At 47.9% G+C, this 15598-nt stretch overlaps 1 protein-coding gene across 8 annotated transcripts in view; it reads left to right on the top strand.

Moving 5' to 3' along the window:
• Nucleotides 1-15598, top strand: part of TIAM1 (TIAM Rac1 associated GEF 1) — a 395179-nt gene that overhangs the window by 256267 nt on the left and 123314 nt on the right. For 7 of the 8 annotated variants that reach the window (XM_043593754.1, XM_043593753.1, XM_043593755.1 and 4 more), the window contains one exon: nt 2055-3028. The exons of the other annotated variant lie outside the window; for it this stretch is intronic. In XM_043593754.1, the coding sequence (XP_043449689.1) occupies nt 2066-3028 (963 nt within the window). In that variant the 5' untranslated portion in view covers nt 2055-2065. The remainder of the gene's footprint in view (nt 1-2054; nt 3029-15598) is intronic. 8 annotated transcript variants of the gene reach the window in all.

The raw sequence follows: 15598 nt of genomic DNA on the forward strand, positions 1-15598 counted from the left end.
AGGAGGGTCCCCCTGGTGGGCCTGAGGTGTGAGGTGACAATTTGGCTTTTCTCTCATTCACTTTTTCCACAGTCATTCTTTCCTGCTTTTAAACTTAAATCTCTGTGATTCTTAAAATGGAACCATGGCTAACACTTGTTCTGAGCTCTGTATTATTTATTGGTAAACCATAGATACATAGATACATCCAGGGATCTTAACGTCTATTAAAAAAAAAAAAAACCTCTAAGAAATTAGTCATGGCCTTTAGTTATGGAAATGTTTATTTGTTTTACTTTAAAAATGCAGCACATGATATTCTTTGGACTCTAGATCCCATAAATGGTCGTGTTTGGACAGTTGATCTGTTTCTTTTCCCTCCAGTGAGTTGAGGTTTTTTTTTTTTTTTTTTTTTTTTCTTTTCTTCTTAAAGATGCCAGTCAGAGAGGCATGAGTTTAACTGCTTTGAAATATACTTACTGCCAGTAAAAAGGAGATCCTCCTTCTTGGAAAGTTCCCTCTGAGAATCATATGATGTGTGACCTGGTAGGGAATATTCCAGTATGGGAATAGCTTAACATCTGGTGCCTGTCTGAGTTCCCTATGAACTCACTGGAACACGAAATGGAGGTTTTCTCTTCCTGTTGCCACTGCCTTCGTTTCCGTGATGATGCGCTTGTGGCGGTCAATGCAGTGTTTCAGACAGAACAGTGAGATTAGGGAATGATTCTGGATCAATGTGAACGTGTGTTATATAGTCCAGGGCATTCCAAGCTGTTTGTCGTGGTCGTAAGGGAATTCATTCTCCATTTCTCCCTGGTGCCTTTCACTTTTATTGTGTGCCTTCCCGGGGCTACGGTATCAGTTTCACGAGAGTAGGGAATGTGTCTCTTTTGTTCTGTGTTGTATCTCTGGCTTCAAGAACATGGTAGGTGCTCGGTGTATATTTTCTGAATGAATGACTGTGTAGGTGGTTGGAAAAATCAACTCAGGAATATGTCCAGCTACTATATTTTTCTTCTTTCCATTCTGGCCACTTTTATGTGTATATCTCGAGTGCCTACAATTTGAATGGTACAGAGAAAGAGCAGAGCAAGGAGAATAGGCCAATGGAGTCACAATCGCTGAGCTTGGAAGGTTTGTCTCTTTCCTATGGTGGATAAGGTCACCAGGTCAGTGCGAGAGACTGGAAAAATGTTAAGGAAGGACTTGGATTAACCTGGGCAGCCCCAAAAGGCGGAATCACATTTAGTGGTTTCATGATGTGAATGTGAATGTCTGTTTGCAGGCATTCTGTACCAGATCAATGTTCTCAGTTTGGATTTGCTGCCAGAAATAAACCCATTGGTCTGCTGCTAAGCAGAGAGCAGGGTTTCTATTTTCTTCTGCCCGCACCCCCTCCCAAACACCGCAAGTTAAGGTTTTCAGAGTGCTGTGGAATTTAAGGTAAAAAAAAAATGATAATAAAAAGCAGCAAGCCCACTTTCCTTTTTGACTTTGAAAAACTAGGAGGAGTTGATCGGACTTACATCTTGAGTTTTCCCAGTTCTGATTGATTTTTGAAGTCTGAGTCAAGCAGACGCATCGGGAGGGAGGGAGGGAGGTTATCACATGCACCTGTGAGTTTTGTTAACTGTTGTTTGAAATACGGGTAGTTTCAAGCAGAAAGTGACGCATTTGCCCGACCCCTGGGTTTGTGCTCTCGGGGTTTGAGAACTTTGTTACGTATAGAGTTTAGGGCTGGCGGCCTCACGGAGGCAGCACGGTGGCAGGTTCCCCATAGGCAGCTGCCCTCTGGACAAAGACGAGTTTCCTTGTCTGAACATCTTGCTGAGGCTCTTCTCACACATCTCGGGAGGGCCCATCTCAGTGGATGACGCTGGTTCTCACCTGCCACCGGGTAAGAGACCGAGCACCTGCCGGGTGGGTAGAGAGAGGTGGATACGCTGTGACCTGCCAAGCTGTCTGCCCGCCCTGCACCCTGAGTTCTTTTCTGTTGAACTGCCCGTACCCATTGGTGACTCAATTATCCCCTCCTTTTTCCACCCCCTTCCCCTCCCCCCCCTGTGCTACAGACCATAAAACCATGGGAAACGCAGAAAGTCAAAATGTAGAGCATGAGTTTTATGGAGAGAAGCATGCCAGCCTGGGCCGCAAGCACACGTCGCGCTCCCTGCGCCTGTCGCACAAGGCGCGGCGGACGAGGCACGCGTCCTCGGGGAAGGTGATCCACAGGAACTCCGAAGTGAGCACGCGGTCCAGCAGCACGCCCAGCATCCCCCAGTCTCTGGCCGAAAATGGCCTGGAGCCCTTCTCCCAAGAAGGCACCCTGGAGGACTTCGGCAGCCCCATCTGGGTGGACCGAGTGGATATGGGCCTGAGACCCGTGTCGTACACCGACTCTTCTGTCGCTCCCAGCGTAGACAGCAGCATCGTCCTCACAGCCGCCTCTGTGCAGAGCATGCCAGACTCGGAGGAGAGCAGGCTTTACGGGGATGACGCTGCGTACTTGGCTGACGGGGGCAGGAGGCAGCATCCCTATACATCCAATGGGCCCGCTTTCATGGAGACGGCGAGCTTTAAGAAGAAGCGCTCCAAATCTGCAGACATCTGGCGGGAGGACAGCCTGGAATTCTCACTCTCCGATCTGAGCCAAGAACATTTAACAAGCAACGAAGAAATCTTGGTTTCCACTGAAGAGAAAGACTGTGAGGAGGCTCGGGGGATGGAACCCCGGGCGAGTCCGCGGCGGCTCAGCGCCTGTCAGCGTGCCAATTCCCTGGGTGACTTGTACGCTCAGAAAAACTCCGGGGTGACGGCAAACGGGGGGCCAAGGAGCAAATTTGCAGGCTACTGTCGGAATCTGGTGTCTGATATCCCCGAGCTTGCAAACCATAAGATGCCACCGGCTGCTGCTGAAGACTCTGTTCCTTACAGTAATTACAACACACTCCCCTGTAGGAAATCTCACTGTCTTTCCGAAGGTGCCACCAACCCACAAATTAGCCATAGCAACAGCATGCAAGGCAGAAGAGCAAAAACAACTCAGGTAAAGTGACCGAAGTCTGTTTCCATGTTTTGGAGTCGGTGCATGACTTTTAGTGCATGATTGTGCTCCCGCGAGATTCCCGTCTCTTAGTGGCTTGTGCCCTGTTTGCCCGGTGGCTGCTGCAGGTGGTACCGCTTTCCCCGAGGGCTGGCCTCACCTCTGCTTCGCCCCGCTTCCCATTCCGCGGGCAGGGGTGGGATGAAGGGAGGAGTGTGTGTTTGGCGCGGGGTGATGTGGCGGGAGTGAGAATAAAGCTGCTAAGTTCTTACTGGGAAGTGACTGCCTGTCCAACTCCGATCTGCCGCAGCAGCTCGCTGGTTCTGAGCTTCCTTCCTCTCCCCGGACAGATGGGCATGGTGGGCTGTGGCCTCTTACAGCTCCTGTCTCCAGCACCGCAGGTGGGAAGGGGTTAGTCGGAAGCTCCTTTGAGGAGGCATTTTCGACTCAGGGCGGGCTCTGGTCATTTGTCAACTTCTCTCGGAGGTTGGCAGCCTTCCTGTCTTACCAGGAGCCATTTCAATTTCCTGTTCCTTGCGATGCTGGCCAGCCCTGTCTCTGGAGGGAGGTGTAGCGGAAGGAATAACACGGGCGGGTTCCAGTTCCTACTCTGCAGCCAACTAGTTGTGTGACCTTGGGCAAACCCTGCCTTCTAGTTGCTCCTCTGAAAAATGGGAATGAAAATGCTCAACTTGCCTGCCTCGGGGTCTAGGGCACGAGAGGGTGGGTGGGAAGACATTTTTCAAAGGTTTTTAAGAAGTGTCTTGCTAACGGAAAGAGGACTCTCCACCTTAACCGGTAATGATACTCACACGAGCATAAGGACCTGTCAAGCCCTCCTGCTTGGACCAGGTGAGACCAAAGTCCTCTTCTGGTCCTGCTGTGCCCCCGTAGCAGAGTTCTGGGAGGCCTGACTTGGGTCGAGGGTAGGCTCGTGGTTTGCAGGATGGGGCTTCGGATCAGAAATCCAGATCAAGCCCATTTGCGTCGAAAGGCATGTCAGCCACCAGGGTGACCGGCTAACGGCAGTGCGGTCTGCCGGGGAACAGCAGGTGCCCTCTGACCCAACCAGTGGTCGGTGTACCTCTGGTACTGCTCCTGTGCAAGCAAAACAGGCATTTCAAGGTGAAGGGGGTCTAAGTATGATGGGCAGATGGTGGAGAACCTAAGGAAGGAGGCAAAGAAAATTGGCATTAGACTCTCTGTGTTCTTGCTGGAGAGCAGATTTTTTAATAATGGATTCTTTTTTTTTTTTTAACGTTTATTTATTTTTGAGACAGAGAGAGACAGAGCATGAATGGGGGAGGGTCAGAGAGAGGGAGACACAGAATCCAAAACAGGCTCCAGGCTCTGAGCTGGCAGCACAGACCCCGACGCGGGGCTCGAACTCACGGACGGCGAGATCATGACCTGAGCCGAAGTCAGCCGCTTAACCGACTGAGCCACCCAGGTGCCCCGGAGAGCAGATTTTTTTAAGTGTCCAAAATCTCAGGTTTCTAATTTTATCTCGGAATTTTATTTATTTTTTAAATTAAAATATATTTTTTTAAGTTTATTTTTTGAGAGGGACCGAGACAGCGTGAATGGGGGAGGGGCACGGAGAGAATTCCAAGCTGGCTCTGCGCTGTTAGTACAGAGCCTGATGGGGGGCTTGAACCCACAAAACCGTGAGACCATGACCTGAGCCGAAATGGAGAGTCGTGTGCTTAACCGACCGAGCCTCGCAGGTTCCCCTACTTTGGAATTTTAAATTCTCATGTATAGGTCATCAGGGGGTAGTTTTGTTTTGTTTTTTCTTTTACTGCTCTAGATTTCTGTATTCGAATAATTAAAAGTTAACTGTATGTTCCTCTGGGTTTATATGGACTAAAGGGAACGTGTTTGACCTCTCCCCTCCTTTTCTTTTTAAAATTATGTTTCATTGTGGGAAAAATATACCCATAACATTTATCACGTTGACCATTTAAAAAAAAATTTTTTTTTAATGTTATTTATTTCTGACACAGAGAGAGAGAGAGAGAGAGACAGAGAGAGAGACAGAGAGAGACAGAGCATCAGCGGGGGAGGGGCAGAGAGAGAGGGAGACACAGAATCGGAAGCAGGCTCCAGGCTCTGAGCCATCAGCACAGAGCCTGACGTGGGGCTCGAACGCACAGACCGCGAGATCATGACCTGAGCCGAAGTTGGACGCTCAACCGACTGAGCCACTCAGGCGCCCCACCACGCTGACCGTTTTTAAGTGTCCAGTGCGCTGGCATTAAGTCCCTCCACACTGCTGTGCGGCCATCACCACCATCCATCTCCAGAACCCTTTCCGTATTGCAAAACTGAAGCCCAGTATCCAACCTCTCTCCTCACCCCCAACCCCCGCCCAGTCCCGGGCAACCACCATTCTATTTTCCATCTCTGAATTTGACTACTATAGGGACCTCATATAAGTGGAATCATGTAGTATTTGCCTTTTTTGTGATTGGCGTCTTTCCTTTAGCATCATGCCCTCAAGGTTCATGCATTGTTGTAGCACATGTCGGAACTTCCTTCCTTCCTTGTTTTTTTTTTTTAGATTTTTAAAAATGTTTGTTTATTTTTGAGAGAGAGAGACACACACACACAGAATCCAAAGCAGGCTCCAGGCTCTGAGCTGTCAGCACAGAGCCCAACGCAGGGCTCGAACTCACGAACTGTGCTATCATGACCTCAGCCGAAGTCGGATGCTCAACTGAGTGAGCCACGCAGAGCTGATACAAAGAGATGGTCTGCCGGCCTTCAGAGTTCAGAGAAGGGGAACATCACCTGTGACTGTCCCCTTTCCCTGGAACAGTGCCACGGTAGCACATATTCTGTGTGAGATTTGAGAGGCATGCCTGGCCGTATTCTGGCTCCGGGTCTCCACTGCGGGGGACGGCTGGACCTCTGTTTCACCCCACACCCCGCGGGTGGGGCTTTGAGCCTTTGAGTCACGGCCGACTGCACCCCAAAGAGAGGGGCAGAGCAGTTCTCTCCTTCAGACCAGGTGCCACCGAAAGCGCTCACGTGTAATTGTTCTATGATGTTTCCATCTTTGGCTTGTCGCCTTCTAAAATCGTTAATATATGGAAGTGAGATCATCTGAATGTGGTCTCATAAAGTCACTGCTTAGGCAGCTTAATGTAACGCAGAGTGCAACAGACGAGGCATCCTGACGACTCCATTTACATCCTGGCTCACTCCTCACTGACCGGTGACCTTGGGCAAGTCTCTCCATCTTGCGTGCACCACGGGCTCCTTCTCTGTCTAGGGTGAGTGCCACCAGCCTCGGACAGGACCACTGGGAGAACCAAATGGGATACTGCGTACGGAAACCTTTTGCGGAGTCTGTAAAACAAACGGAAGTATTATTTTCGTATTGACTTTATATGTTGAGTGAGGATCTTTAATGACTTGAAACAAACCCCAGAATTATGCACAACACTATCCCTCCACCCACGCTTCCTAGTCTAAGTTTGGCGTGTTCATCCAACGCAATTTCTTGAGAACCCACTATGTTCCAAACAGTGTATTTTAAGAGACAGTGGGTGTGGAAGCTTCCTTGAAAAGAATTCTTTTTTTGTTCTTTTTTGTGTTGTTGTTGTTGGTAAAAGTTTCTGACCCAGGGGATCTCTCCAGCGGGCTTGGATCATAGACATTAAAGTCGCCTCATCTGCCCTGGTGATGTAGTTGAATCTGGAATTGTCTGTCAGCAATATTACTCCCCAGAAAGAAGAGTTTCTGGCAGACATTTGGCCCCAGAGCATGGCCTCTGAGCCTGGGATAAAATATGTTTTATCTGAAATAATGTGAACGACTTAATTTGATTTGAAAATGATTGAAAAAGAGTTTTTGACCGTTTTCCCTGTTTTTGTATTTGTTCAGTAGTTGGATGTGTTACTAAAACATGAGGCACTGGAGTGCATGTTTAGGTTTGAAAAAGTGACACATGTCATATGTCTGCTGCACAGTGAGTGCTGAGGAGTTATTTCTTTAATTCAATATGTTTGAGAGTGTGTGTGTGTGTGTGTGTGTGTGTGTGTGTGCGCGCGTGTGCACCATGCCTAAAAATTAGTCTTGCGAATCAGTTTGGTATTCATTTGTTGGGAGGGTTTACCCACACCACTTAAAGCAGAGTTTACTTGTATTGATTTCTGCAGAAATACAGAGGAAACTGCCCCTTGATTTGATTGATGCATTACCGGTCTTTCGGACTGAACTTTTACCGTCTTGATAATTCCTGTGGTTAACAGAGTTGGGGCAGCCTGGTGTCACGCAAAGAGGTTCTGAAATCCAGCAGATCTGAGCTTGTCCGTTTGAGCCCTGTTATCTGTTGATCGTGTAATCTAGATGGATCTCGGTGCCTCTTTAAATAGGGTAATGTGAGTTCCACACGAGAGAACGCGAAACTCCCGGCACAGTGTCTTGCACACTGTACAAGCTTAGTCAATAATGATCATTAGTTGCGATGGAAAAGTTTGACTTAATATTTTAGAGCTCAGCCCTCCTCTGTCTCTGAGACTTGCAGTGGGTGAGGTGGAAGAGGAAAACCGCCAACTGATGGGGCGTCTTTTAGCCAGGTTCTGTGTTTCAGAGGGAAGCTTTGGCTTGGCTCCATTGTGCATAACTTGTGAGGAGAGCTTCATTCATCCTCTTAGGAGAAGAGAATGGGAGCAGCTGTACCAAGAATGTCTCAGGGAGACACAGCCTTGAGACAGCGAGGGGACCCTGCTCAGCGCCCCTTGCGGAGATGTGACGCTCTTGGTAGTTTCGTGTGTTTGTGCAGTATTTGACTACCTCAGTGTTCCCAGAAATCCTTCACACTGTAGTATGGAGTGGGAACGGGGTAAGGCAAGAGAGTTCTCCACTGGTAAGACCAGAGCTTCTGGTCTCTGTGGGCCACTGGCAGGGATTCATTTCAGCCTGATTTCCAGCTCACAGATCACCTCTGTGTCCAGCCCCCTTGCTTTTCATAGGAAGAAGTGTATGTAAAGAGATGAGGTGACAAGGTGTCCCAACTAGATGAAAATCCAGGTCTCCTGCCTCACTGACCCAGGGCCATTCTTCAGAATCCCACATCCCACGGCATGCGACTTCTCATTCTTGAACAGATTTCAGCTCCTGTGTCCTCAGATTTTAAGATGAGAATCCTCAGTTCTGGTACAGAAGCAAAAAAGGGTGATTGGCTGAAAAGAACACGGGAATATCCACCCCCATAGCCCGAGACGGTGGTTCCTGAGAGGTGTTCACAACAGCTTTAGAAGAAAGCTTTGCTTTCTGGTTTGGAGAAGCAAGTCACAGAATCCGCGATTTCAGCAATGTAGAGGGTACAGCATTGTCAGAAGACGATCTTGAGTTCCTAGGAAAATTGTGTTGGTGTTTAAATTTTGATTTTGCTTTCCACTTAAAAATGGCTCAGGAATAAGTATGTTCCCTGACCTCAGCATCCAAGAGATGCTTAACCTCTGGGCACAGACTCCTTTGAGAATTGTATAAAAAATTTGGATCTTTTTCTTAGAGAAACACATGGACCCCCCTTCTGCATTCAATTCCTGGGGCTCCATGGTTTCCCCAAAGTCCATCTAGAAGCTTCTGGTTAAAAACCTCAGGTTAATTCTTCACGAAACAACGTATTTTCGTATAAAATTAAACAACAGCGACAACAACAAACCCTCCCTTCCTTCCCTTCTCCGACTGCTGTCTGGTGCTGCTTTTTTGCTTTCCCCTTGATCTTCCTCTTTTCTGGCATCTCCGTTAAGCAATGAGGTAGTTTTGAAAGCAAGCCCATCCGTGTTCGGCAAGATCTCCTTTTGGGAAGTGGGTGGGGCGAGTAGGTGGTTGAGGGGTGGCTCTGTCAGGCGTTTTAGACCCCTTTGAACTCTTAAAAAGTATGGCAGACTCCAGAAGACTTCTGTTTCTGCTTCTGGGTTATATGCATACATAGTTATCACATTAGAAATTGAAAAAGAAAAGTAAAGAAAATGCTCGTTGAGTCGTTTTAAAATAGCCCTAATACACCCATTACGTGTTCACGCAAATAACTTTTTTATTTAAATTTTTTGTTTTTCTAAAATTTAAAAAAATTAGTGGGAAGAGAGGTGTTATTTTACATTTTGCAAACCTCTGCAGTTTCTGGCAGATAAGACCTGACAGTCGCCTATCTGCTTCTGCATTCACTCTCTTGTGATAATGCTAGTTTGGTCAGGCGGTAGGGGAAAATGTGGCCTCGCCCAGGTATTTGGAAAAGGGAGAGCCCCTGTCTACCCTGAAATGATCTAAGGATCCCTGGTCCACACTTTGAGAGCTGCTCGTTTATGCTAATGGAGGCTGGGGAAGTTCAAGCCTTTGAAATTCACATTTTTAGTTTAGTGCTTGAAGAGGAGGAACTGTGTCCCTTGATGAAAATGCTGGTTTCCTAGCATCACTGGGGAGGAGGAGGGGTTGGGATTGGGAGCTTAGCGCCCTCCCAGCCAGCCTGCTATGAAGAGCTAAGAGGGTCTCCAATGTAGCCCAAGGTAGAACTTAGGAAAGAGCCCATATAGGCTTTCCATTATCATTTGGGCCCCGTTTGCTTTGGACCACTGTTGGCAGATTATCTAAGATGGGCCGTAGGACAGCCCATCATGTCTTTCTTAATTTGCTCTATTTAAAAAAAAAAAAAATTAAGTTAAAAATATTAAATCAAGTCTGGTTGTTCCCATAGACGACATAATCAAATGGGATTGCTTGTAGATTGCAAAGTTAAGCATGAGAAGTAGGATTGATTTGTCACCTCGGCCGTAGCCGAGCATGAGCTGAACCTGGAAATGACTAAACCATTTAAATCAACGAAAATGTAATCCTCGAGAAACTGTTTTCCCTGTTCGGAGATTCTGGCAGAACATGAACAGCAGTTCATTCATTCCAAGGTGGGTTTATTTGTTTGAAGTGCTCTTGGGGATGCGTCAACAAGAAAAGGTCCCTGAGCTCTTCTGCCTAGTTCAGGGTGAAATGGGGGTGTATACGCAGAACACAATTAGCATAATGAGCATTCAACATGCTGTGGGACGGAGAGCAGGGCCAGGAAGATGCAGTAATGGGGGACACAGGAGGCAATTTGAGACAGGGTGGTCAGGCCTGGCTCCCTCTGGAGAGCAGACTTGGGTAGAGACTCGAAGGAAAAGTGGCCACTGATTTGGAAGGTGGGAATGTGCCCTTTGTGTTTGGGGCATAGTGAAGAGGCCAGTGTGTCTGGAGCACAGCGGGGGCGGGGGGTGGGGGAGGGTTGAGATGATGCCAAGAAGATGGCCTGGCAACTGGAGGAGGGAAGGAAACATCTTCAAGCTGCGGAAGGGAGGGGTGGGATCCGAGCCTTGAAGGGTAAGCACTCCTGAAAGCCAGAAAGGTTGGGAACGTGCTCTGCAATGACTCCTTCAGTTTCAGGTACATCCAGCGCTCCAGTGCGAGGGCTGGACATTCGCTGGGGGCTTCGAAAGGCAGGCTGAGGGGCCTTCCGCGCGCTCCTGGGAGGTTACCTAGCAGCTGGCGTGCAGGGTGCAGTGAGGAAGGATGAGGGAAGAGACAGCTTGTTGCCGAACCAGAGGTGTGGCTCTAAGAAAGGTCGCCAGGAGCCTGCGGGACCATGTGATAGATACATCGAGGGGAGGGGAAGGATGAGGGGAAGGATGACTACAGGGTTCGAGGCACCTACATAGAAACCCAGATGAAAAGAGAGAAGATGACTCACTGACGTAGACAGAAAGGCGGTCCCCGCGCTGCAGTCACCTGAAGCAACGTGCCAAGCCTTTGCCAACTTAGTTCTGCCTCGCTTTTTAGCAACGGTAAAAACGTCGCTTCCCGTCCTTGTGATTGAGAGAAATTTTGAGTCACTCCCATTGGGAATCATTAGAGAAAAAGGGAAGAGGTTTTGGAAACATAACAAGGTCTGGAAATTTTGCCTTGGGAAAGGGAGAAGGGGGAAATAGAGTCGGGTTTCAGAAATGCCTCAAAAGGAGTTGGGACATGTGCACGGGGACTGATAGCGGGAAGCCTAGGGGTAGAATTTACAAACTTCAGAATTAGAAATGCAAAAAGGCAGTGGACATTGGGGGTGGGGGGGGGGGAGCCTTACAGCAATGCAAAAGTAGCACTGAAATATTTCTAGCAAATTATTAGTGACAGCGACCTGGACTTATCAATCTACAGTGTAGAAAACGTCACCATTTTCTTAGGTCATTATGCTGTTGTGTGAATGTGAAAATACTTGAAAGGGGTTTCATTGGTTCACACCAGCCTTGGTCGGCCTGTTTTTCCCAGGAGCCCTTGTTTTCCACAGTTTCTTCATCAGCCACCTCTTTTCCATGTTCGTGCAGGGAGCTAGGGAGTGAGGTCAGCCAGTGCCTTCTGTCCTTGGGCTGAGATGAAAGTAAGGCTGAGGATGGAAATGAACGGTAATTAGAGTTAACACTTCAGAGCAGGTACTATGTGCTGGGCACAGTTCTAGAAGCTTCTGTTGGATTAACTCCACATTATCTTATAAAGTGTCTTAAAGAATAGATGACCGTTATCCCCATTTTATAGATGGGGAAACTGAGGCACAAATTGGCCCAAAGTAATTTCCCTAGGATCAGTATTGACCATACTGAGATTACCAAGGAAGAGCATACTAAGAATATACTGAGTATACCAAGGAGGGAATGCTGGGAGCCAAAGACAGTATTCATTCATGTGTGTGCATGTGTGTGTGTATGTGGCGGGGTGGGGGGGGGTACTTACTTACATTTTGGGGATAAAAATAAGATGAGAAATCAGGGGAGGAGGATTTTATTTTGTTTTTATTTTTATTTTATTTTAAATGTTTTTTCAATTTATTTTGAGAGAGAGAGAGAGAGGCAGAGAGAGATGGGGAGAGAGAGAGAATCCCAAGCAGGCTCCTTGCTGTCAGCACAGAGCCCAGTGCGGGGCTTGATCTCATGAACCTTGAGATCATAACCCGAGCCCAAATCAACAGTCAGACGCTTAACTGACTGAGCTGCCCAGGTGTTCCGAGGGAGGAGTATTTTAGAATTTATTTAACACGGCAAAAATCGTTCTAATTCAAAGCTTCTGCAGGTTGAAATTTCCTCAACCCACAAATTCAGTGAGCTCTTCTTGACTGAGCTTCTCTATACAGGAGGTCAGCACCTCCATGTTCCTATTGGAGCTCATTTAGGCATTTGTGGCCCAGCTATGATGAAAGTAAGCTGGATTCATCAGGGACATTAAAGTAACCAACAAAATAGTTGTTGGTTGTTTCTTTTTTTAATGTTCATTGTTTGAGAGAGACAGAGAAAGAGCGAGCAGGGGAGGGGCGGTGGGGGGGGGTTTGGACAGAGGATCTGAAGCGGGCTCTGTGCTGACAGTAGAGAGTCCGACTCAGGGCTCGAACTCACAAACCACGAGATCATGACCTGAGCCGAAGTCAGATGCTTGACCAACTGAGCCACCCAGGCGCCCTGCCAACAAGATAGTTTCTAATTGTATTCAACTTACAACTACAGTAAATGATTGATTGATTGATCTTACTGGTCCTTGGATTGTCCCACGGTCCTTGAACTTTGTGGCTAATTAATTACCTTTTCAAAATTGTGCTCACCTTTCATTAACATAGAATCCCTGTCCTTAAGAGTATTTCGCAAGTCATCCCGAAACAACTTGAGCCTTGCCACAGTGTATCATTAGCCCACACTCTTCTGCGTGGAAGGGCTGCGTGGCCCTTCGCTTCGCGAGGTGGTGAAAACGGGCTTGAAATTTGCCACTTGCTTCCCCCATGTTCATACTGGAGCTCATTTAGGCATTTGTGGCCCAGCTATGATGACTATGAAAACTCTTGTTGCCTCGCAGCTGTAGCGGGCCTTGGGCTACAGCTGGCCACTTGTGTATCCAAGAGGAAAGTGTGTACGTTAATGCTGGGAAGCTGCCAGTGCAGTGGAAACTGGTGAGTGCTCTAAAAATCTGGCTTGGGAGGATTTGTCCAGAGAGAGCAGGATTTAACAGCCTCTCTACCCCATGAATGTTGTGTATAATCGGAAGCCTCTTCAGTGGAGTGTTTCTAACACGGAGACTTTATTTTGAGCAATTTCCTAGAAATCTCTAACCAGACCGTGCACCATGTTGGGAGTTACTTCTTGGTGTAGCTAGGGTCTTACCACTTCCCTTGATGTCCTTTGGCTTTTTTTAAAAAATTGTTTCAATGTTTATTTTATTTTTGAGACAGAGAACATGAGTGGGGGGAAGGGCAGAGAGAGAGACACAGCAGGCTCCAGGCTCTGAGCTGTCAGCACACAGCCCGACTCGGGGCTCGAACTCGTCAACTGGGAGATCATGACCTGAGCCGAAGTCGGACCCTCAACCGACTGAGCCACCCAGGCGCCCCAGATATGCTTTGACTTTTGAATTAAAATTCAGTATCTGATTAAATACTAGGACCTATCAGATGCTAAGATGTCTCCGGTGATATGTAGGAACCTACCTTGCATATGCTACAAGCACTGCTGAGGCTCCCATGAGACTCTTCCCAGGGGTTGGTTTTCTAGATTCCTTGCTGCCAGGAACAGTGGGAGGTTCTCAGGGGCTTCTGAAGAGAGAGAGAATCTGAGACTGAGGTGGGTAGGAGGAGGAGCCCTTGGAAAGATGACCACCGAAGAATGTTTCCGTGACCCCAGTACTGCCTTTCTTCTGAGCTGTTGGAAAACGCTTTACAGTGAAATGCATCCTGGCATCTGAGAGTGATGGGCATCTGGGATGCAACCATAGAGGGATGCCTGGTGTTTTGCAAAGTGTGAACCCAATGAGCACAGGGGGATGTATGGAAATGTTGAATGACTCTATCGTACATCTGAAACATACATGCAACACTGTATGTTTACTAACTGGAATTAAGATGAAAACTTAATAAAAACAAAAACCAAAGTGTGAACCCAGAGCCTCTCTGTCAGAGTATCTGGCTTTGGTTTGTCCTAGACCTATAAATTTGTATTTCTCGTGTGGCACTTAGGCATCTGGGTAGTAGAGTTCTACAGATAATTCTTCCCCACACTGAAGTTGGAGATTGCTGGTGTCATGGGAGCCCTCCATTGACCATTCAGGTGTTGAGTAGTGCCTCTGGTTTCCCATGATGAGTATTTGGGACATCCCAAGCTTCATGACCAAATAGGGGCTGGGGCTGGGCAGCCGGCATGTTTCCCAACAGGCTGGGTCACATATCAGTGGGGGACGTGTACCACTTAGCCTGCTTAGCCACTTGTGGAGATGAGGTGGAGTCGGCTTGGATCATTGGTCCAGAGCATTCCTCGGTGGTTACACGGGTTGTGCGTTCTATAGGTATGCATGCTTGGCTGGGGCCAGCAGGCCTCCTACCTGGGGTAATCACCTCTGCTTAGTTTAGTGGTCGGCCGGGAGGTGAACACACAGAGCCTGGGCCACTGCAAGCTTAGAGCATCAGTTGTTATGAGCAGATGTTCAGGTCTGACAGAGAGGTGAGTGTCTACCAAGGTCTTAACTCCTAGTTTCAATAGAGGCCTCAGGGCATTCTGTAAAGGGGGAAATGGTTTGTGGGAGAGTAGACAGTCAAGACACATGCTCTTGAGGGTTTGGCCTGTCTGGTCTCTTCTTGTTTCCCTCCTCTTTTATCCCTTCTCTCCCCTTCCCCCAGCTTTGGGCTTTGAGCTCTTTGCCTGGCAAGTCAAGGCATGTAGATAGTCACTCAGGTTTTGCTGGGAAAACCTGGAAAAAGCAGTGTTGGCAAAAAAAAAAAGGGGAGGGCAAGGCATGGAGTTGACTATTGAGACAGAATCTGTGAGGTGCTGTCGCAGCTGAACTCTGGGCATTGCAAGACGCCTTGAGTCCATTCTCCCCCACGTTCCGAGGCCTTTCTCTCATGGACTAGGGAGGTTACCCATGTAGCTGATCTCTCCCTGTCTTACAGAGAAGCTTCTCGCCTCTTTGCATTTTAGATGCGACTTTGTCGCGGATTGCTTTGCTTCTTCCAGAGAAAGATCGGGGCACGTGAAGATGAATCCAGATGTTTAGGAAATTCACAAACTCCTCATCTCCCACTACTCATGGTTATCTTGAGTAATCAGTAATGGTGAATTTACCTACTGTCTTATTGACATAGTCAGTATCCCTGCTGGGAGAAATGTGAGTTCTTAACTGTGTTTCTCTGTGTGTATAGAGGATGTTTATCCACTGGATCTGGCTCCTTCCTGACCATTGCTGGCAGTTAATAGGCGGGACGGCAGATAGCAAAGTGATGGGAACAGCAGATGCAGGGCAGTGTGCCCCTGAGTGGCACCCACAGTTTCTTTATCCCTCTTAAGGCTCTGTAAATCCCATGGGTCTCAATTCCACTGGAAATGTAGTTGGTCCTTAGAAGATATCTTAACTACTTCCTGCTACTGTCTTCCCTCCTCGTTTTATTCTTTTCTTTCTTCTTCTTTATTTTTGAGAGCAAGCGGGAGGAGCAGAGAGAGAGAAGGATACAGGGGATCCGGAGCAGGCTCTGTGCTGTGAGCACAGAGCCCAATGTGGGGCTTGAACTCACAAACC

Source organism: Prionailurus bengalensis, chromosome C2 (genome assembly GCF_016509475.1).
Source record: "Prionailurus bengalensis isolate Pbe53 chromosome C2, Fcat_Pben_1.1_paternal_pri, whole genome shotgun sequence".
Lineage (NCBI taxonomy): Eukaryota > Metazoa > Chordata > Mammalia > Carnivora > Felidae > Prionailurus > Prionailurus bengalensis.